This window comes from Drosophila biarmipes, chromosome 2L (genome assembly GCF_025231255.1).
Source record: "Drosophila biarmipes strain raj3 chromosome 2L, RU_DBia_V1.1, whole genome shotgun sequence".
Classification (NCBI taxonomy): Eukaryota; Metazoa; Arthropoda; class Insecta; order Diptera; family Drosophilidae; genus Drosophila; species Drosophila biarmipes.
The window spans coordinates 21,423,815-21,443,748 of record NC_066612.1 but is presented as its reverse complement, the minus strand read 5'-3'; the positions used below and the strand labels follow the sequence as shown (position 1 = coordinate 21,443,748).

The 19,934-nt window shown below is 42.5% G+C and overlaps 1 protein-coding gene across 15 annotated transcripts in view; it reads right to left on the bottom strand.

Moving 5' to 3' along the window:
- The window catches only part of LOC108033680 (CUGBP Elav-like family member 1), a 58,057-nt gene that overhangs the window by 9,471 nt on the left and 28,652 nt on the right, over positions 1 to 19,934 (bottom strand). For 6 of the 15 annotated variants that reach the window (XM_044094461.2, XM_017108139.3, XM_017108136.3 and 3 more), the window contains one exon: positions 3,710 to 3,888. In XM_044094461.2, the coding sequence (XP_043950396.1) occupies positions 3,710 to 3,888 (179 nt within the window). Of the gene's footprint in view, positions 1 to 3,709; positions 3,889 to 15,754; positions 19,900 to 19,934 lie in introns of those variants that run through there. The other 9 variants (XM_017108143.3, XM_017108144.3, XM_017108141.3 and 6 more) reach the window with 4 other exon arrangements.

The window sequence follows — 19,934 nt, the reverse complement described above, 5'->3', positions numbered from 1 at the left end:
TGATGAGACAAATACATTTCTGTAAAATTCTTTTACATCTTCATGCCCAATTTCAACTATCTAGCTTTTGTTGTTTCCCAGATCTCAGCGTTCATACGGACGGACAGGCGGAATGACATGGCTAGATCGACTGGGATAGTGATCCTGATCAAGAATATATATACTTTATAGGGTCGGAAATGCTTCCTTTCACCTGTTACATACTTTCTGACGAAACCTATATACCCTTATAATAATAATAAAAATATAAATGGTTCTTTACATTGAGCTCCTAAAATAAATACGCATACGCAGTGTTGGAACTGCGCACAAAAAATGATCGTTGGGCTTAACCTAAAATATTTTTCATAGAGTTTCGAATATTAATAATATAAAAATTATATTAAAAATCATTTAAAATTTATAAGAGGATACTAACTTATTATAAGTTTTGTAGCCACTTACAACTATTAGACTTTCAATCTACTTTTAAATAATTTTATTTTTTTAACTCGTCCCTTCGATTCTTATTTTTCCAAGGGAACGTTGAAATATTTTTCTTAAACTTGTCCCAAAAAGCGATGCAGCCCAGTCACCTCACTCCGCGGAAAACTGAGGTTCAACTGTGCAGCCATAGCGACCTGTTTAAAACTCGGAAATTTCCCTAATTACTTTGTAGCCAAGAGCAGCAGTGTCGCGATGGGCGGCGAAGGGGCCTGCAGAGGCGGGCATGGGGAGGGGCAAAACAATGCGCCGGCCATAAAAGTCGCGCCAGAGCCGCAAGAATTATAGTCAATGTAATTAAAGAGCACTTCTGGTGGCTGCCACGATACAGGCGGGCAGGATAGGATGCAGGCCAGAGTTGCCACAGTCGCCGCAGTTGGGCGGAAGTTTCGGCCCGGGTCGCCGTAGCCCGGCTGAGTTTCAATGATAAAGTCGACATAAACCGGAAAATAAGTAAAGTGGCTTGCCAAGCCCCTCCGACGCCCGTCAGCCCCTCATCGGACCGCAGCCTAAATGCCTTTGCTAAATGTTTGGCCTGGTTTTCGTGACGCGCCCAGAGTTGCCAGCCTCCTCGATCCTCGACCCGACTTTGTCTGTTTTTGGGCTAAGCAAAAAGGTGTAAATTAAGTCGCCTAAGCGGACAAATGGCTGTGTGGGCTGAACTATCTGGGGGTGGTCGGTTACCGTGGGTTAAAGTGGGTGGTGTGGTGTCCAGTGGTTTGTTGGTGGGACGAACACGCGGAGGCGGCTTAAGTGCGCGTCATTATTCTGATGCCGTAAACCGCCCTGCTTGCCATAAAACTTATCAGAACTGTTTTCGACCTCTAAATGCCGCGAATTTGTGGGTGGAGTCTGTATAGAAGTTTTGGGGCTGTGCAAAGAGGAAACATCCGGCAGGGATACATAGGGGATGTTTTGAGGAGAGCTTCAGATTATTGATTCAGTCTTGTATTTTATTGAATTTTTAAAAACCATTTTGTGTGCTTACAAATAAATTTGTTTCCAGGGAAGTCTAACTTATTTGTCATTTTGCTAAAAATCCTTAACTTTTATTTCTTTTGTATTATTTAATACTATGTACTAAGGTTTTTTCTAATTAGTTTATGTTATTTTACGCAATCAATTCTTTACATACACTTCCCAACACTACTTCTTGGTAGCTAAGGGCACTTGAGTTTTTACTCTTTTGCTTGGAGCCTTCCCAAGCCACCTACTAATCCTCAGTCATTTTTCACAGCTTGGTCAGACATCTCACTTCCCGCGGGGCAAAAACGGGTTAAATGACCCGTTGGTCAACAGTGCGCACTGGAGACTCGACCACATTCCCAACTTGGCCTGCACGCAGCGCAACCACTTGACAAATTAGCGAGACGAATGCGAAAAATAAAATCTGCATGCGTTGAAAAATGCTATCATCATTTGGCCTCCATCCGCCGCCCTACCTCGCATTTTGTCCTCATTCGGGTTCTTGTGTAAAGAAAAAGAGACTTAACGGAGGAGCAGAAGCCGAGAACAAATTGCTGGGCCATAAACATGGCACATTAATATTAAATGCACTTTGCCAGCAGCTTCAGCTCGAGCGTCTTTGGCTCGGGGTTTCGTTTTTGATGGGCGACTGCATCGCCTTCGGATTGCATTTGATGGCGCTGCATACTTTCAGGCGTCAATGGACTGCAATGACTGTGCAACCCTTGCTTCACTGCCTCGGTCCAAATCCTTTGGCCCATCCCATACCGGGCAGCCGTCCTAGTTTGACATCTCCTGCATCCCTGGACCCCGTGGCCCAGCTCATTGCCGGCTAGTGCGTGCCTAGCATCCCGTAATTTGACTTCAAATGCATTAAAATCGCTGGCACTCACACAGATAGTGGTACAGTACGAGCTCGATTTGTGGTAATACGTTGAATGCTTATTGGAAAAGTAAGATTTTCAAAAAGAAATAAGATCTGAATATAAGAGGAAACATTTTTATAAAGTTTAATGCTTTTATTTGTGAACCAAAGGATTTCATAATTTAGATTTGGTATTATGACCAAACCCTATTTGAAAAATGATGAAATTTAGTTTGGAAGAGATGTTCCAGTTTTATTCCGCTGTAGCCTATCCGTACCGTGTTTCCTTGTTGTCCGTGGATGCGCTCCAGAATCTAAGTTTCTGTGTGCTGTGGTATGCATGTATGGCTTTATAATGGCCGCCCGCCCACAACAACATTCATCTTGCGAAAGGCGACAAATTATGTGCAATATACACAGAACAGAGATGGCAAGCTCGGACTGCCCTGCTCCCTCTCACTCTCCCACTCTTTGCCTGTGTTTGTGTTTGGCTGTCGGAAGTTTGTAATTTTGCCTGTTTCCGGCACAAAACTTGCATTAGTCCCTACCAGTGTGCGGGAGTGTGTGTGTGTTTGCCTAAAAGGGGGCGTGGTGGGCGGGGTGGGGTTACTTGGCTGCCAGGATTACCGTTGACTTCTTCCGCTGCCAGAGGCGGCGTCTTGCCTGCGTTCCAGCTTCCTGTTGGCAGTTGCATGCGGTTTTTGTTGTTGCCGCCGCCATTGTGGAAGGAAGGTGTGCCGCGTGTGTGTTTGTACACGTGTGTGGCTGGCTCTGCTTTTGTGTGTGTGCCAGGACGAAACGTGTTTTATATGCGCGACTCTTGCCGCCACTGCAATTAATCATGGCGACAGTTTTTCCCACACTCGCCACAGGACCAAAGGACAATTATGCGCTTAAAGCGGATGAGTGACTTTAAGGTGATCGCTTTGCCACACGATGATCTTTTTTGAAAACCTAATCGGCTTTGGATGGTGGTCAAAACGTTATCGAAATGCCAAAGAGCTCACTATGGTTTTTCAGTATGTAAAATTTGGAAGAAATATACTTACATTCGTTTTTTCGTCGCTTTTCAGAAAACGTTAGAAGTGACGTTAGCTACTAAACTGAACTACTACATTTTGGAATAGCAGTATAAAGTCTGAGGTTTGCGTCTGCACGGACTGCACAAAAGGGACTGGGAATCATTTGAATCAGACATAAACTTTTTTAAAGTGATGAAAAGTATACAAGTATGTGTGAGGAAACTCAAGCATCGACTGATAAATGCTTTAACAAGAATTTTAAGATTGCACAGCATACTCGTAGGCGGCTTTGTAACTGATCTTGAAAGAATTAGTATGCGTGACACCACAAACGTTGACGTACTATTTAGACATTCTCTTATTTCTAACTCACCTTGATGGCTCCGATGGCGTTCTGTTTGGTGGCGAATGTGACGAAGGCACAGCCCTTGCTCTGACCAGCCTGATCCCGGAGCACCGTGCACTCCTCGATGGTTCCGTGACCCGTGAAAAGCTGCCTCACATCGGCCTCCGTGAACTTTTTGTTCAGCATTCCGACGAAAAGTTTACGCTCTGCAAATACATCAGCGGAAAATGCGAAATGAAAGAATGTTTTCAACGAATGTTTACAGAAATAAGCATAACATAAAAGCGGGTTGAAGTAGTGTGGTAAAATTAACATAAATAACAATTGCGGTGGGCGGGAGCGGGTCAAGAGGTCGTACAACTGCAAACATTTGGCTTAAAGGCCAACTTAATGAGCTGCCAATCCAGCAGGAACTATTATTCTGGCCTGCACGGTACTTCATTCGGGGCCGTAAAAATGTTGCCCGAACCGAGGCTGCTGACTGATTGACTAACGGACTGACTCGCTGACTGACGAGAGTCCCAACGAAATGGTCACCATAAAAATAGCATTAAAAAACGCGAAACGAAACCATGTCTTAACAGCTTTAAAGCTTATGGTTAGCTAGGTGATAGGGAGTGGAAACACAGCTCGCTTCAAGCCGAACTTTAAGTTCAAAAAATTCTTTGAAAATTGTAAGCTGTATTAACAGCTATTCAATAATTAACACTATAGTTTTATAAACACAGTTTTGACACTTTGAATGAACTTTATTGTTTAGTCCCATTGACTTGGTTTCATGGGTGGCTGAGAGAATTCCGACAGCACTGACCTGGCTGGAAGCCACAACCGGAGAACACATGTTTGATGGATTTTCTTTTATGCACTCTTAGCTGACGCTTAAATTTGTTAATGAGTGTGCGTGCTGGCTCCATTTACGATCGGTCAGCGGGTATTTAACCCAAATTGCTTTCCGTTGTGGTATTTGGGCTATTTCTTTGGAGGTTCCTCGAAACAAAGGACTCGCAATTAATCAGAGAATAACTTTGTGAGCAGCTGGGACCTGTAAAGGCAAACAACTTTAAACTGCTCCAATAAATCGCCCTCGCCGTCGGTCTTCCTACAGATTTGAGATCTCTTCCCTCATCGAAACGAGAACATTTGTAAGGGAAAAGTTTTTGTGCATGGCAATTGTTATGCTTTATCTTGGTCCCCATGTGAAACAGGAGTGTGCTGCAAACTTTTTTGGGAGCGCACATGCAAAAGACTAAAAACGCAATCGCAACAAATCGAATCAATGCAACAAGAACTGGCGAACTGCGAAGAAGGAGGAACTTTTCATTCTGCAACACTTTCGAGCACACTCTCCGCACTCCTCCAACTGCGATATCCTTGCTTAAAGTTTCCCAGAGACAACACATACTGTACATATAAGAACTCGGGCCTGGAGTTAAGGCATTCTCTTATAAACAAACTAAGCATGCGTTCAAACCACTCTTTGGTACCGTAGCTCAAGCACAAGGTTTTTTTTAAAAAGCAGTTTCTCGAACAAAACGTTAACGTTTTAAATAAACTTATTAGGTTTTTTGGGGGCCGTAGTCAAAGATACAGTTTAAAGCCCTTGATTGAAAATTGTTATTTGTTTTAATTGAAGCTTAATCGACTATGCCTACTAGTCTTATTTCTTAATTAAAAGCTTCATATCATTTTACTCTTTTTTTAAATTAGTTAAAGAATAAAAAAATGTATTTCTGGGAAACTGCAATGTTAAAATGCAGTCAAAAATTAGCTACAGCCTTTAAGTGGCGGGTTTCTGGTTTCATATTTTATTTGAGCGAGAAAGCGAGTTCTTGAGCAACCCACCCGGAAACCACCCTTTGGGCAGGGGTGTCGTAAAGTATAAATATAGAAAATTGTGTCGCTGCAAGGGAAGTGATTGGAAATAGTTGCTTTCGCCTGGAGTTGGCACCGGGAGAGGTGATGGTGATCCACGGAGACCCCCGGCCAAGGCACTCAGACGCACTCAGCCTGCCCAGAGGAGCGGTGGAAATGGGTCTTATCTGTGGGTGGGGATAAAAGTTTTTCCGAAACAGGGTGCGAGGCATTCCTGTGTGCTAAATACATACGAAGTTATAGTACTTCTTCGCCAGGTTTTGTTTGCCGTGCCCGTGCCCGTGCCCATGCTCCCCCGCCCACTTTTTGGTCTCTGTCCGGCACATGTGCAAAATTTATTTGAGGTTAGTTCAGGTGTGACACAAGAGGTAACATTTTATATATTTATTGTATGGATTTGCCATTTTAAGTTGAAACTTTGCCAGCGAAGATACGAGTGGCACGAAGGAGAAGGGCCATGACAAAAGGAGGTTAAAACTTATTGCAAGCACCTGAGTCCTCTTTTCCCCTCTCGAGCAGGGAGCTTCTTAAGGACCTCTTTTGTATTTGGCATCGCTGATTGGAAAGTTTTATGCGCACGTGATTTTTTCAGCGCTGATAAAAGCGTGCTGGGGAAAGTCCAGGGCAGCGAAAAATAAAGCCCGCCAGAATTTGCTTTTGTTCTCGCAACTGATGTGCGTTAAATTGCTTGGCAATGGATCGATTTTAAATTTGGCGTTTTATACTGCTAAGAAAAAATGTGCCAAGGAGTGAAAAGCCTAAACGAAGTCCACATCTATCGGAATTCCGAACTCAAAAAACTTTGTTGCAATGGCTTTAGCCTACAATGATTTCTGTGCAATATTAATTTGGAATCTCCTCATTTCTCCCGAGCTCTGGAACATTTCCATTGGATCTGCCACTGCCGGTGCAATCTCCGCATAATGCGGCTTCAGGCAGTTTATCATTTTCACCTTTTTCGGCGGCGGCCAAGCACCAGAGCCTGGAAAGTGTCGCCAAATGACAGGAATCTCACTTAAGTGAAGTCACTGCCAGCCTCCTCCTTCCTCCTTTGGCTCACACTTTCGGCGCGTCTCCCCGTCATTCCTGTGGGCCATTACAGTTGCAGAAATTGCAATTTCACGACAATTACCACAAATTGGTTTCCTCAACTGGCTGGGCGAACATTTTCGTTTCGTTTCGTTTTGGCCGTCCTTCTTCGTGCCTTCCGCCTCACAATTATGCAGCACAGTTGCACCCCGGGGGATTTTTCAGGATGAGGGGGACTTCCGCCTGTGGCATATGCATTGTAAGTTCATCCTTGGGAGCCAACTCTGCCATATGATGTCGTTAACTGTCTTAAGATTTATATGCACAGTCAAAAGCGGAAACTGCACTTATGTGTGGGGCAGGGGGGCGCCCCCATACCCACTGGGTCCTCATACATTTCACTTCACACTTGAGACATCAACTTTTGTGTCAAGTCGGATTCTGGCCCCAAAAATTTGTTGGCCCCGGGCAAAGTTTGTCATGTGCATAATTTACTTCTTCCCCACACGAATTACGTATCTTTTATCTTATTAGAGTTTTTCTGTGGAGTCAGCCATGCATTAGATTGCATTCAATTTGCATCGCAATTAAATTGCTCGCTCTCGGAAAAATCCTTCGACAGCTCTTAATTATTCCCGCACTTCTGTTTGTTTGGCATAAGCAAATTAAGCGACTTGAGCAAATGTTTACAAGCTAAGCTGCTCGAATCCAGAATCCCTGGCGTACTTCCTGGAGCCATACAAGGACATGCGAATGTGTAGTCATGATACGCACTTCAGCGTGCTCAGATGATGGCGAAGAAAGAACATCCGAGCTGCAGATGTGCTTTCATTAAATGTAGAGAGAAATAGCTCAAATAAATAATAGTCAGATGAGTATAGGGAATTTATAATCTCTAGTCTGTTTATACTATAGAACAAGTGAATTAACAACTATTAATTTTGGGAGGTATTGGAATAATGCATTTCAGCAGTCAAATGAAGGAGAGCAAGCAAGACCGCTCTACTGTTTCTTGCAGCGACATTAAATGAAGTCCTAGCTGATCTTCCCCGTGTTTCCTCTTGTATATGCAGAGTAAGCCACAACAAAAGTCAAACGCATTAACCAGGACAACGGCATCCGTGCAAACGAATGAAGCGCATAAAACTTTTACCGAACCCACTGAAAGTGGGTAAAATTCCACCCGAGGGTTGTCAACCGAGATTTGCATATATCGCAGTATGGTTGGAGCTGAATTTGCTACTAATGTGAAGAACATTAAAATGGGATGGGGAGTGGGCAGAGCCGAAAGGATAAATGTTAAACACGCCAGCCAGATTTATACAAAACACACATTCAAATCACACTCGGAAATACGATATGTGGAACTCGAATCGCAGGAATGAACATTGTTCAGAGCATTTTGGCCAGGGGCTAAGGAGAGCTGTAAAGCAATACATATGTAAAAGCAGATGTGAACAAGTTAGCTAATGGCTATGACTTTACCCACCACCACGACCACCAAATGCCTTTAAAGCCGGGTATTCTGAAATATTGTTTACTTTATTATTCATTTGGCTTGTGGCTTCAGTCGGTCGGAGTTGTTTTGCCTTTAACTTCCCTGGGCTATTAATTGGAATTACTTTTAATAGCTTGGTCACAGGAAATGCACTTGGCTTGCTGCACTTCCGTGTGCTTAGTTCTGGAACTCGAGTTGAATCTTGAATTAATCAAGGCACGTTATAATGGAGCTCGTCCCAGACAGCACCTAATCACATTTTAAGCTACTTAGGCTACATCTCAGCTCCTCGTCTATCAGGTTTCAATTAAAATTTTGCATAAGACAGGAACAGCCGTGAGCACGAAAGTGGAGGGATGAGTGGAGGACCCTGAAAGCAGGATGTTTCGATCCGCCGTCTCTAAAAACAGTTAACGCTTTCAATTATAACATAAACACCCCAACAACACTGTGCATTCTACAATGGAAAACCTAGTCTTAACGCACTGCACTTGGCGGAAATCTTGTGACTAATAACAATAAGCCCTTTTCTTATATTTTAAAGCTTAACTATTTGTTCCGGAAAATAATAATGTATGTTTAAAAGTATTTTTTATAACATATGCTTTATGAATTTTTAATTGAAGAGCAATATTTCGAATTGTTTGCAGTATTTTAAAGGAATTGTTATTCTTCCTTCTGTAAGTGGCATGAGTTGTAGCTCCTGCTGTTGTTGTTACTGCGTGTGTGCTGTACAGATTAAGCGCTGAGCGCACACGAGGCCTGATAAATGAAAACGGCATGCACACATGTGCAACAGCAGCAGCACCAGCAGCAGCATCGGCCGTGGCACAGCGGCAGTTTTGAAGTGCTGCACGAGTTGAAGCCAACTTTTCACATATTTGTATCTGTTTGTGTTGTTAAGTAGTTTGGGCGTTTCCAGCTCGCAGTCTCAGCTGCATAAATATTTATTGCAGAACACTCATGTGTGCCGTGGAAGGCGCGCCAATTCGCATTGCATACTTTTGGACGGGCTTCATAATTAATTTAAAGCCCGCCAATCGAGAAAAAATGTTGTAAACTGCTGAAATTATGATGCTCATTCCTGGCCATCAAAATGCACTAAAATGGGAATTACATACATGGCTCTGTCCGCCCCAATTGTTCATGCTCCCCGCCGGCAGGGCTTATGGCCCGGCCCAAAGGGGCCAGACAAACTTATTGCGGTGCAGAAATTTTTATGTTTTAATTCAATTAAGCTCCCTGGCGGCTCCAGGAGGACGAGGAAAGGATCCGGACGAGCAGGAAGTCGGGAGAACCTCTGTGGGCGACGCATTTAATGCGCACAAATTTTCGACATTTCTTTGCCGCTCGCCCTTTTGGCGCTCTGCGCAGCATATTTGCATAATTTTGCAATAATTGACAAGCGGAAAATGTTGATGCGGAAACGGAAATTAAAATGGAATTTCAACTAAGCTTTTTCTCTCGTGAGCCAGCGTTTTGCCGCCCGGTGACGTTTTGCAGGGAATAATTATGTGCATGTAATTAATTTAGAAAGAAACAAGTCTCCAAATGCGTGTGCAGCGAGTTGCCAGGAAGATAGCTATCAATTTGCAGAAAAACAAATAAAATGTAAGGTTTCCAAGAACTCTATGGGCACTGACGAATTTAATCGCAAACACTTTAGCGAGTGCCCATAGTAGTCCCCTCTACTAAGCCGCACCACTTTTGCTGGCCGCAAAATACAATTAACCGTCATAAAAGCTAATGCCATTCGCCGTGCCAGCCGCAGCGGCAAATGAACGAAATCATTATAATCATCCTGGCCTGGTACGAGTCCCAATCCCTGCGGACTCCCAGCTTCTGCCTGCCCGTCCCGCTGACCACGATCCACTCCGTTGACAGGAGCTGCGAGCCCGGGCACGTTTCGATTACGTTGGCAACACTTCCGGCCCGCGAGCGCCACAATTTCCGCTGCAGCAGCAGCAAAAAAGGGGAAGTCCCCCGAAGATGATGTGGCAGGAGCAGGGAGGGGAGGAGACGGCGACGGGCATGTTGCAATAGGCAAACTGCCAGCAGCCAAGAGGAGATTTGGACAGGAGTCAGGGGGAGTTGCTCATTTTTACCATTCGCTTGAAGGGTTCATTTGTGTGTTATGCGAGCAATTTTTCGTGTCTTGTGATGCTCTTTTGAAAGGGAGTTCCCTTTTTGGGATGGTTTTTGTGATTATTGATAAATTGTTTTAAGAACACCTATATTTATTTCTAGGTTGATGCTCTTTTAAAAGGGAGCTCCCTTTTTCAGGAGGCTTTTTGCGGTAATTAATAAATAGTCTCATTTATGGATTCTTGTACAGAACACGTATATGTATTTCTAGTTTTTAAATTTAAATGTGTTAAGGATTGACGTCCTCTAAAATGCACTATTCAGCAAATAAGATTTTTGATCTGCGCTTGTTTGTAGTGCACTTTACAATTTGCTCAGAGGTTAAGGTATTTCAGTGCTTCATTATCCGGACTGGTAACTTTTTTTGAAATATTTCCATCGCTGTCTTTTTTTTTATTTTTGTAGCCATTCGATGGCCGCTTCTGGCTGCCTTTGTGCTCTTCATTCAATTACCGCTGCCAGCGGCTATTCCTATTCTAATGTTTTCCATCCCATTTTCCCCGCCCGAACTTTCCCTGGCCCTGATGATGTTCTCAAGTGCTTCACTGGCAACTTGCCCTGAAGATGAGAAATGCCTGGGGGAAATTCAGAAAGGGGAGCCGAAGATCAAGCATTGAGAGCAGAACAAAGCTGAAAGTGCAATGGCAAGGGGGCCTCACCCAGTCCATAAACATATTTTTCCTAATTTTTTCCTATTGCTGCTGTATTATTTTTTTATGTATCAACATTTCTCTTAAGTTCTTGGCAAGAGCCACCACTTGGAGATTGTTGAAATGGAACTACAAAGAAGTTGCAGTCTCAAGTGGAACATGGAAATGACTTAATGAAAAACCACTTGACCAATATCAATCAGCAAAATGTGCACTTGGCGTTGGATTTTCCCTCTAAAAGCAGCACATCTTTATTCGCCTCACTAACTGACAACATAATCAAGAACTAAAACATCAGCTAAATTCTGAAAGCCATCGTTTGGCACTGCAGTTCGGTCAGGTCAAAGACGAAATATCAAGATAACTGACAACTTGAGCCACCCTGACTGCATCTCCATGATTAGTTTAAATTTCGGATTCAAAATTAAATTACGTTTTTCGCTATCTCATTATTTGGCAGGTCTGTTTCGGTCTCTGCCAAACTGGTTCTATGACGCACGTGCTCTGGAGACAATAAACGTTTTTGTTTTCGTGGATATTGCTGGGGAGGGGGCGTTCATACATTCATAAGATACATTTTGACGTCGTATCTTATGTCACTTTATAGCCCATGCCTTGCTGCACATTTAATCTCGTAGATGCTCTCCACTCCCCAACTCTGTGGGTTTCTGCATACTTGCGGCTGGGAGATGTCACGTCAAAGGTAATTTTGATTGCCAGTCAGTCAGCATCTTTCCAACAAGTTGCTCAAATCTTCTACCCGACACTCGTAAAATACCTCAACTTGTCCCGAGTTTCTTGGGCTGCTTTACGCTTTTTATACTTTTTCACTTGCCTCAAAATGTGCTTTGCATAGTAATCATCTTTGGTAAAGGGATACCTTGGGGGAAATTTGCAGCGGCGTAGTCTTTATAGGAAATACTGTCGTCAATTACAGGTATGCACTACAGATAATGGCATGGTAAAATACATTTACATGCGTTTTTAGGGACACAATAAATCAAATGAAAAATTCTAGCTGAGGCTTTTGTGGAGCTCCTTGACCAGTGAAACAAATGGGGTATTCCTCCATCCGCCCCAGACATCTTCATCGCCTCCTGCAAATGCTACCGGCTTCTCCCAACTCGAGCTTATAAGGCATTCCAGCTACATTCTAGGCTTCCAGCCCTAATTAGCTTAAGATTCCTGAGGCGGAATTCATCCTCCATATGCGTAAGCTGCAGGCAGATGTACTTTGAAGCTGCAGGCGAAGGATAACCTTCGACTAGATGAATAGACACAAATGCGTGTGTAAATACATACATTAAGTTACTTCCATGCCCGATTGCTCAGATAAATAGGCAATAAGTGCGAATTTGCCAGCCAGTTTGCCTATCGGCACTTCCCAGCTATCTAAAGTTTGGTGCCCGATGGTTTCGAGCTGCCTTTGTTTCGGTGCACATGAAAATGTATGCAGATACGACTCACAGATACGAAACCCAGATTCGAGTGTATCTGTTTGAGTTGCCCTCGCCACATCCGAATCAATTGATTACGTATTCTGCATTGTTGTGTATTTGTCGCGACAGAATTTCATTTCGTTCTTCTGGGACATTCAGTCGATCAAGCGACCCATTGAACCTCTCGAGCCCCTCGAACCCCTCGAACCCTGAGATCCCCCTCCGCCCCACCCCTGCCATCGCTATTGAACTGTAACGCATTCACCATTTGTTGCCCTCGTGTATTGTCTATGCAAAATTGTGGCTGCTGCTCATTCTGCGGTGTTCGTTGAACTCGCTCGTTGTTCAACTTTTTGGTCACTTGTCGCCGGCATTCGATGTCTGATTTCCCAAATGGAGTTGGGGTTACCAGGGGCCTAGGGCGGAACTGGGCCTCGATGGCCCAATTGTCAGATGGCTAAGAGTTGGTCGGAAATTAGCTGCAAGCCAATTGAGTGGTTCGAAGGGGCATGGGAGTTGCAGGGAGTAGTAAAAATAGAAATATCGATGACATAACGAAACACTCAGTAACTATTTATCTAGCACAAAAACAAACGTAAGATAACAAATGCGTCTTGAATTCGTCTTTTAAACGCTTGATATTAAACATCGCAGAGTCCGAATTACTTTCTAGTGATACTTTCGTCGGGGTAAAAAAGAATAGTTTTAAATACCCATATAAAAAAATTTTAATTAAAGTATTTTGGAAACACATGTTCCCCTAATACAATACTATGCCAACCGACCCAAATCACTAACTTTTATAGGCCAAAGGCATAGAGATAATACCTAATTATTCAACCAAAGAAACGAATCATATTCTGTACCTTTCTTGTCCTCATCATTTGTTTCCTCATCATATCTGCATTCATCCCTCCGACAGCTTTTGGAAGCGTCAAGAAAGCAGACATTACCTCAGCGCTTGGGGAATTGCAGCTCGTGACTGCCGACAGAGGTTCTGCTTCTTCGTTCTAGTATCTCCGAAAGTGAAGAACCGCCCCACCCTGCCAGTGTTAACCCATCAATTGTCTGCCGTCTAACTCGGCGCATGACTCGCATATTCATACGATATATGCGAAATGAATTGTTGACTTCGACTTTGCGACCGACTTTGACTGTGGCCAACAGCAGCCAAAGTCACAGCGTTGATATCTAAGCAGGCACGGAGGAACAATAAGGAACAAGCGCTGGAGAAAACTATAAATAAATAAAGCGCATGTACTTCGAAAGCAATGCGATGCAGGCCAGCGTCGAACGGAAAGTAATAATTTTATGGCGAGATCAAGTGACTTTGGGGCGGTAGCCAGCAAAGGGGGTGTGTGTCAAAATGGCTGTCAGTCAAAAGTGAAGTGTAACAGCTGGGTGGATGTGTGAGAGTGTTGCATAAGGTTGTTGGCTTCAGAATTTGTGGCAAGGCATTATAAATGTATTTCCACCAAGGACTCCTCCTCTCTTTTAACGTGTGCAAATGCGTTAACATAAATGTAACACGTTTCGCTGTGGTAACAACAACTGCAACAGCAACTATCCACATGTCACGTAGCTTTTGCATGCCGGCGACAGAGAGCCGAGAACCCCAGAGAGCCCAAAAGTCGTGTGACCCGGGGCAACCCAAGAAACTGTCACATCTCAGAGACCGGGCGGAAAACCAGTGGCAAGAGGAAGAGGAACGCGCAGAGCCAGACGGCAAAGTCACTTTCGAGCCAGACCTTACAAAACATTCTAAATTACACACAACGCTGGGGCAGAAGCTGAAAATATAGGCGTGAAACCACTGCAAAATGATTAAAGCTGTAGTTGCTAGTTGTTTACATTTTTAGCAATGCTGTGCTAATTGACTAGTCACGAATGTGTTGTGGAAGTTATGCAATATATAAACGAACTTGAAATAAGGGAAACTCAAACTGAAGAAAACACGTGGAAAGACTAATATGAGATTCACGTCTTCGGATACATTTGAGATTTGTCTGTCAATCACCAATCGCTTTTCTTCCAAAAACAAACTCAAGTTTTATTAGAAACCATCTCCTCTTTGATTACATTTTCTCTGAAATACATTTGATATTTGCAAAGTAAGTATATAATTTTAATACTTTTCTTTACAAATAAAAAGTATGCTTAACTAGATATAGCAAGGGATGCTAATGTTACTCTCTTATTTCTGACATTCCTGTGAGCGAAAAGCCGAATAAAGCGCAGGCACACTGCAAAGATTCAATGGTGGTATCCACCCAGGATTGTTCCCACCCAGCCGTTTTTTATCCGCCCTTGTAAGGGAGTTCAAAAGTCCCTTGACAAAGCTAAAATTTAATTAGCCGCCCAGCAAGTGGCGTTTGCAAATGAAATTACAGAAACACAACCGCACACAGACACGCACACCAAGAGGGCGAAATGCAAGCTTCACACACATGTATACCCCCCCCCCCTCCCCCATGCACACATTGGTTTAACATTTAGCCACTTGGCGCGAAAAGGAAATAAAATACACGACAATCCAACAAAGAGCAGGAAAAAACACGAAACTTGCATCGAAACATGAAACACCCGCTCTCTGCCACCGCCCTGTTTTCTCCGGAAAATTGCTCTGCTGGCGCCCCCTAGCGGGCAGTCCGCCCACCCGCTTGGCTTTGTAATCCTCGCGAGCTTCACAATAAACACGAAAATATAATTTGCAACGTTTTTGCAGGCGACGCGCTTCCGCTGCCAAAGAGTGGAAATGCAATGAGTTTTAGACAATAGGTGCCACAGTGAACGGCCACTAAAAGCAACGTGCTGAGTTTCGTCTGGAAACCTATTATAAGCTCACCAAAAATGCAATAATGAGTGGAGTTTCTTTCCTAAATGTATTGATAGCCTTTCCCCACATCGCAAGTTACTTACTTTATTTTATTGACTTGTTAAATAAGCGATTAGATACGTACGACAAAATTAATCGATGAAAATGAGTTCTATTCTGATTTAAAATCGATTTGCTGTACCTATAAGAACGGACAAATTACACAAGTATAGGTTGGGAATTACATGTCTACCAAAAAATCTAATCCTACCAAAAATATATTCTTAGTGAAAATAATTTTAATTTCAGATTTTTGAGTAAAGGTAATATTTTCCAATATTTCGCATCAAATGTTTTTTCTGTTAAATCTTTAAAAAAATCAAATGTTCTAACTAAGCTTTTGCAAGCTTTAATCAAAGTGTGAATAAGAAACAATTTATTTTTAATTATTTGTTCGAAATTAAACTTTTAACTGGTCCAACGAACCCAATTTTTTCCCCCAAAAAAGATATTAAGTTAATGGTTGCCCGAAAGAAGTATGTAATTTTCAAAGGATCCACCTTAAAGAGACCCCACTGTACTCGGGCTTAGCTGACGGGGGTCCGCGCAAGTAACACTAATTACCTGGAACTAAATATGGCGCCGGATTCGGCGGCGGTAGCCAATACGTTGCCGTTATCGCCGGATACAACTGATGGCCATTTGTGGCCATGTTTGTGGACATGGCTGATGGGTGGAGTGGGTGGCTCGGGTGGCTGGGGTGGTGCAGAGGCGGCGGGGAGTGCTGCTGATGATGTGGCGGCGATGAGTCCGCGGAGGAACTGCCCGAGCTCAGTTTGTTGTAGCGGACGATCAGATTATTGTTGTTGTTGCTGCCAACGGGCGGTGGAGATGCTGCATGGACTTTGGACGATAGGGGGCGCTGCTCGCTAGCTCCGCCATTTCCGTTTCCGCTCCCGTTGATACTGCCGCCATTGTTGCTGCTGTTGTTTAAGGAATTGCACTCCATGATATTTGGGTTTTTCATGTTATTTATTGGCCGCAAGATGGCGCCAGCACACACGCGAAAAAATGGGCGAAGGGCTCAAATATTTTTGTCTAGCTAAAACTTTGGTTTGCTTTTTTATAGGCCTCCTGGGCTTAATTAAAAACGAACAGCAATATTTTATTTGTACTTATATAAGCAAGGGCTGCCATTACAATGCCACAATTATTCACTTGTGCATAATTTGAATTTTATTTGCAGCACACACACACGCACGTTTCACTCTTTTTTAGCACAGCGTTTTATGGTCTACCATTTTTGTATAACTAATTAATTTGCCATATTGTCCGCCGAGTGCAGTTTGCCTTTCGCAATAACGCAGTATTTTTTATTGTCGTTCTGTGTTATTTACTTTCAATTTGTTGCACATCCCCCATCAACGCACCGAGCGCTAATGGGACGGACATGACCCGCCCGTACAGGTTGTCCATACAGATGGACCATATTTGTTTTTATTGTTACGATTATTATGGCGATCACATAGCGCAGTTGTTTGATTTTGCATTTAATGTCCGTTAAGGAGCCTCACCAGCGATATTAAAATCATTGAAAAATTCAAAGTAAATAAACAAAAAAATAATCCATCCAGCTTTCGCTTAAACAATTTTTATTGCCTTTCATATGGCTCTCTGAGTGGTATCATTTTGCGTAAAAGCATTAAAACGTATTTTTATATTTACTCTGTTACATAAAATGAAGTTTTTAAATTGTAATTAAAATGCGGAATAGCTCTTGAAGTGTGAAACAAATATTGGCTTGCGTATGGATATTTTTCAAGAATTTCTCTCTGTGTCAAAATATGCACAACTGTCGCAACTTAGCACTAAGCCACTCCCATTGCTGGGCTTTCTCCCTATCTGTTTATATAACACCTGTGTGAAGCTCTAATCAGCCCGAGCAGAGTTTTAAAGAGACGAATGTCTGTGTTTGTACAATAAATGAGAAGGGAACTCGGGGTAAATAAGTAACCCGAGACTCATGTGGGGAGTTTCAAGCGGGAAAACTAAACAAGCCGACAACTGTTCGACACCTAAACATATACGAACATTGTGATTGTGAAATTTCAAGCTTATTTATCCAGATACGACAACGGCATTTGTTTGACACTGACGTTTCGGTTTCTCTCCTTGGCAAGTTCCCCCAGAAAGTACAGAATATACATTTAAAATAGTTATTCTGCTCAACAACCCACACTCAGGTGTCACGTTGGGAAAAGCAATTTTTATAAATAAACCTAATTAAATGTTAGCTGCATTTCTGTCCAATAAACCTATATGGAGCAAAACCATCGTTTACTTTGGAAGCTTAAAATACTAAAACTTTATTAAATTAATTTCGATATATCTTTTTTGAAATTTCTTTAGCCATAAAAAGGAATCTTTTTTTGTGTCTTACATTCGTTTCTCGAAATCTAACAGAACAAAGATTTTACAATCATATGAGCAGAAACCTGTTTAAATTGATTCGAACCGAATTGCATTGTGTGAAGCATTGGTTCGATTTGGTTTTGTGGCTTCATTTCTTTTGCGAGTTCTGTGAAATTTAAATAATAATTCCCGGGAGTGCTCCTATTTCCTAATTTGTGCGTTCCCTCGCCACCTGCTCGCCTGTCTATTTTCAATTGCTTCTGACCCAACTGAAATTGACGTTTGCCAGTCTATTGACAGACTGCCTAGAGAAGATGATGATGATGCTGCGGCGATGTCGGAGCTGATGGCTTCTTGTTTGTACATGGCCAACATATAGACATAAATATGCGTAAATAGACAAGTTTCCTCGCCGCTCGGCCACTTCTCTTCTTCTCTCGGAATGTAACTCAGAAGAAAGTGCAAATATTGACGAGAGTTTCCATTTTGCAGGTGGCCCAAAGTGGAACAGTTTTCTGTTGATGGTTGCGACATATGCGAAACCAATCGATTCGTTGCCCGAACGGCTATTGCTGTATATACACGTGTTCCGTTGTGACATTTTCGTAATCATTTTTTAACGCTTCGCTGCGTACCAGACGATTTAAAATTGTGGAGTACTTACTTCCAAGTGAGCTGATTAGGCGGCTTGGAGGTTTTGAATTTAACATTTTCTAACCCACTTTCGTGGACACTTTGTATTGTTATCCGGCTGACTCATGCGCTTCGAGGTGCAATTTACTTGGCAACGAACTCGCCGCAATTATCACATAAACTTCGCATTTACACTCTGAACTTTGCTTCTGCCGTGCACCTCATGTGGTTCGTTGTTGGCAGTTGTTTTATGGTTGTTGTTATTATTGCAGCTAAATGAAAATATTTAGAGCGGAAAGTTACGCTCTTCCATTATAACCGGGCTATTCGAAGCATGATCAAATCTAATGTGGAGGTTTCGGTTTCGAAGAATATTAAAAGGGAGTTTGAGGTTTAGAAAGAGGAAATCGTAGGCGGAAGCATATATTTCAGCACCAATTACATAAATCCTATAAAAGGCTTTCATACTTATTGAAAATTATTGCGACTTTGCTATCTATTTTGAGAGAATTAAAGCAAAATTAATCAAATAGATTGTCTGAATTCAGTCTACTTTTTAAACATATATTTTACAGTAACTAGATTTTTTGTCGGAACTATTTATAATATACTTTTTAATATATACAAATTGTAAGATATTAAACTTTCGTGGGATATTAAAATTGCCGATTAAATTAACAGAAAACATTCTCAACAGATCCTAATTTTTTTGAACTTTGAAAATGTTTTAAGTTTCTCGAAAAACCTATTTGGCTTTCTGTGGCTTTGACGAGCCGTTGACACTTTGTATTTAATACGGCCTGCACTCTGTGGCGTTCACCTCGCGTGAGGCTCCTCAAAAATGAAAGCCGAAAGAAAATTTGACAAGTGACAATTTCCGTTTGTTGACTTCTCCTTTCAGTGATTATTTTCTGAGGGACAGCTTTTCCGAGTCCAATGATTCATTTTCGTTTTTAAAGTGTTACGTGAACGAAAATCGAATTACATTTAGTGGAATTGCGTTTTTGAGATTTTTTACCCATTTTTTGGCTTTCTTATTTGATATAAAGTAAATACATCAGCTAAATGGGATGATGAGATCGGGTCTGAGGTGTGACCTTGTAGGTGAGGAGGGTCGCGGCAAGGTGACGAAGGGTGCTGGAGGGGCAGAGCTAATCGACAGCCTTCATCCGAGGCTATTTATGGCCCGGCACACCCAGCTCCAAGCTCACACACTCGAGTCACTCGACCGGAACGCCAATTGGATCGGAAATCGCTTTTTTGTCTGTTAAATTTGCCAGCTTACATCGTGCTTTCCCCAGCCCAACCCATCCCTCCAGCCCAATGTTGTGCAAAAGCCCATCAGCTGTTCTGTATTCAGTGTGAATTCAATTATATTCTACAAGATTACTGGGGTTGCTTTTCACAGGTAAATAGAGCTGGGCAACAAGTTCACGATATATACAGATAGTGCTAGGTGGCTAAGAAGGCTTTATTGTAGAACACCAATTAAAATTAAATTCTAGCAGTTTGGAATGTCTCGAATGGCACTAAATTGTATTATGTTCCTGGACCTAACCGAAATTCCACCTTAACCTTTTTATAAAATGCATAGCATTCAGGCAGTGCTCACTGTACTTTCGACTGAGCCAGGCAAAGTTCTTATCGTCCACTAATTATGCAAATGCTATGTGCATTTCAAAGTCTATTGACACTCTTAAAACTGCGCTTTATTAACGTATTCCTAACGATTTTCCCCTGACAGATTGCAAATTGTAGA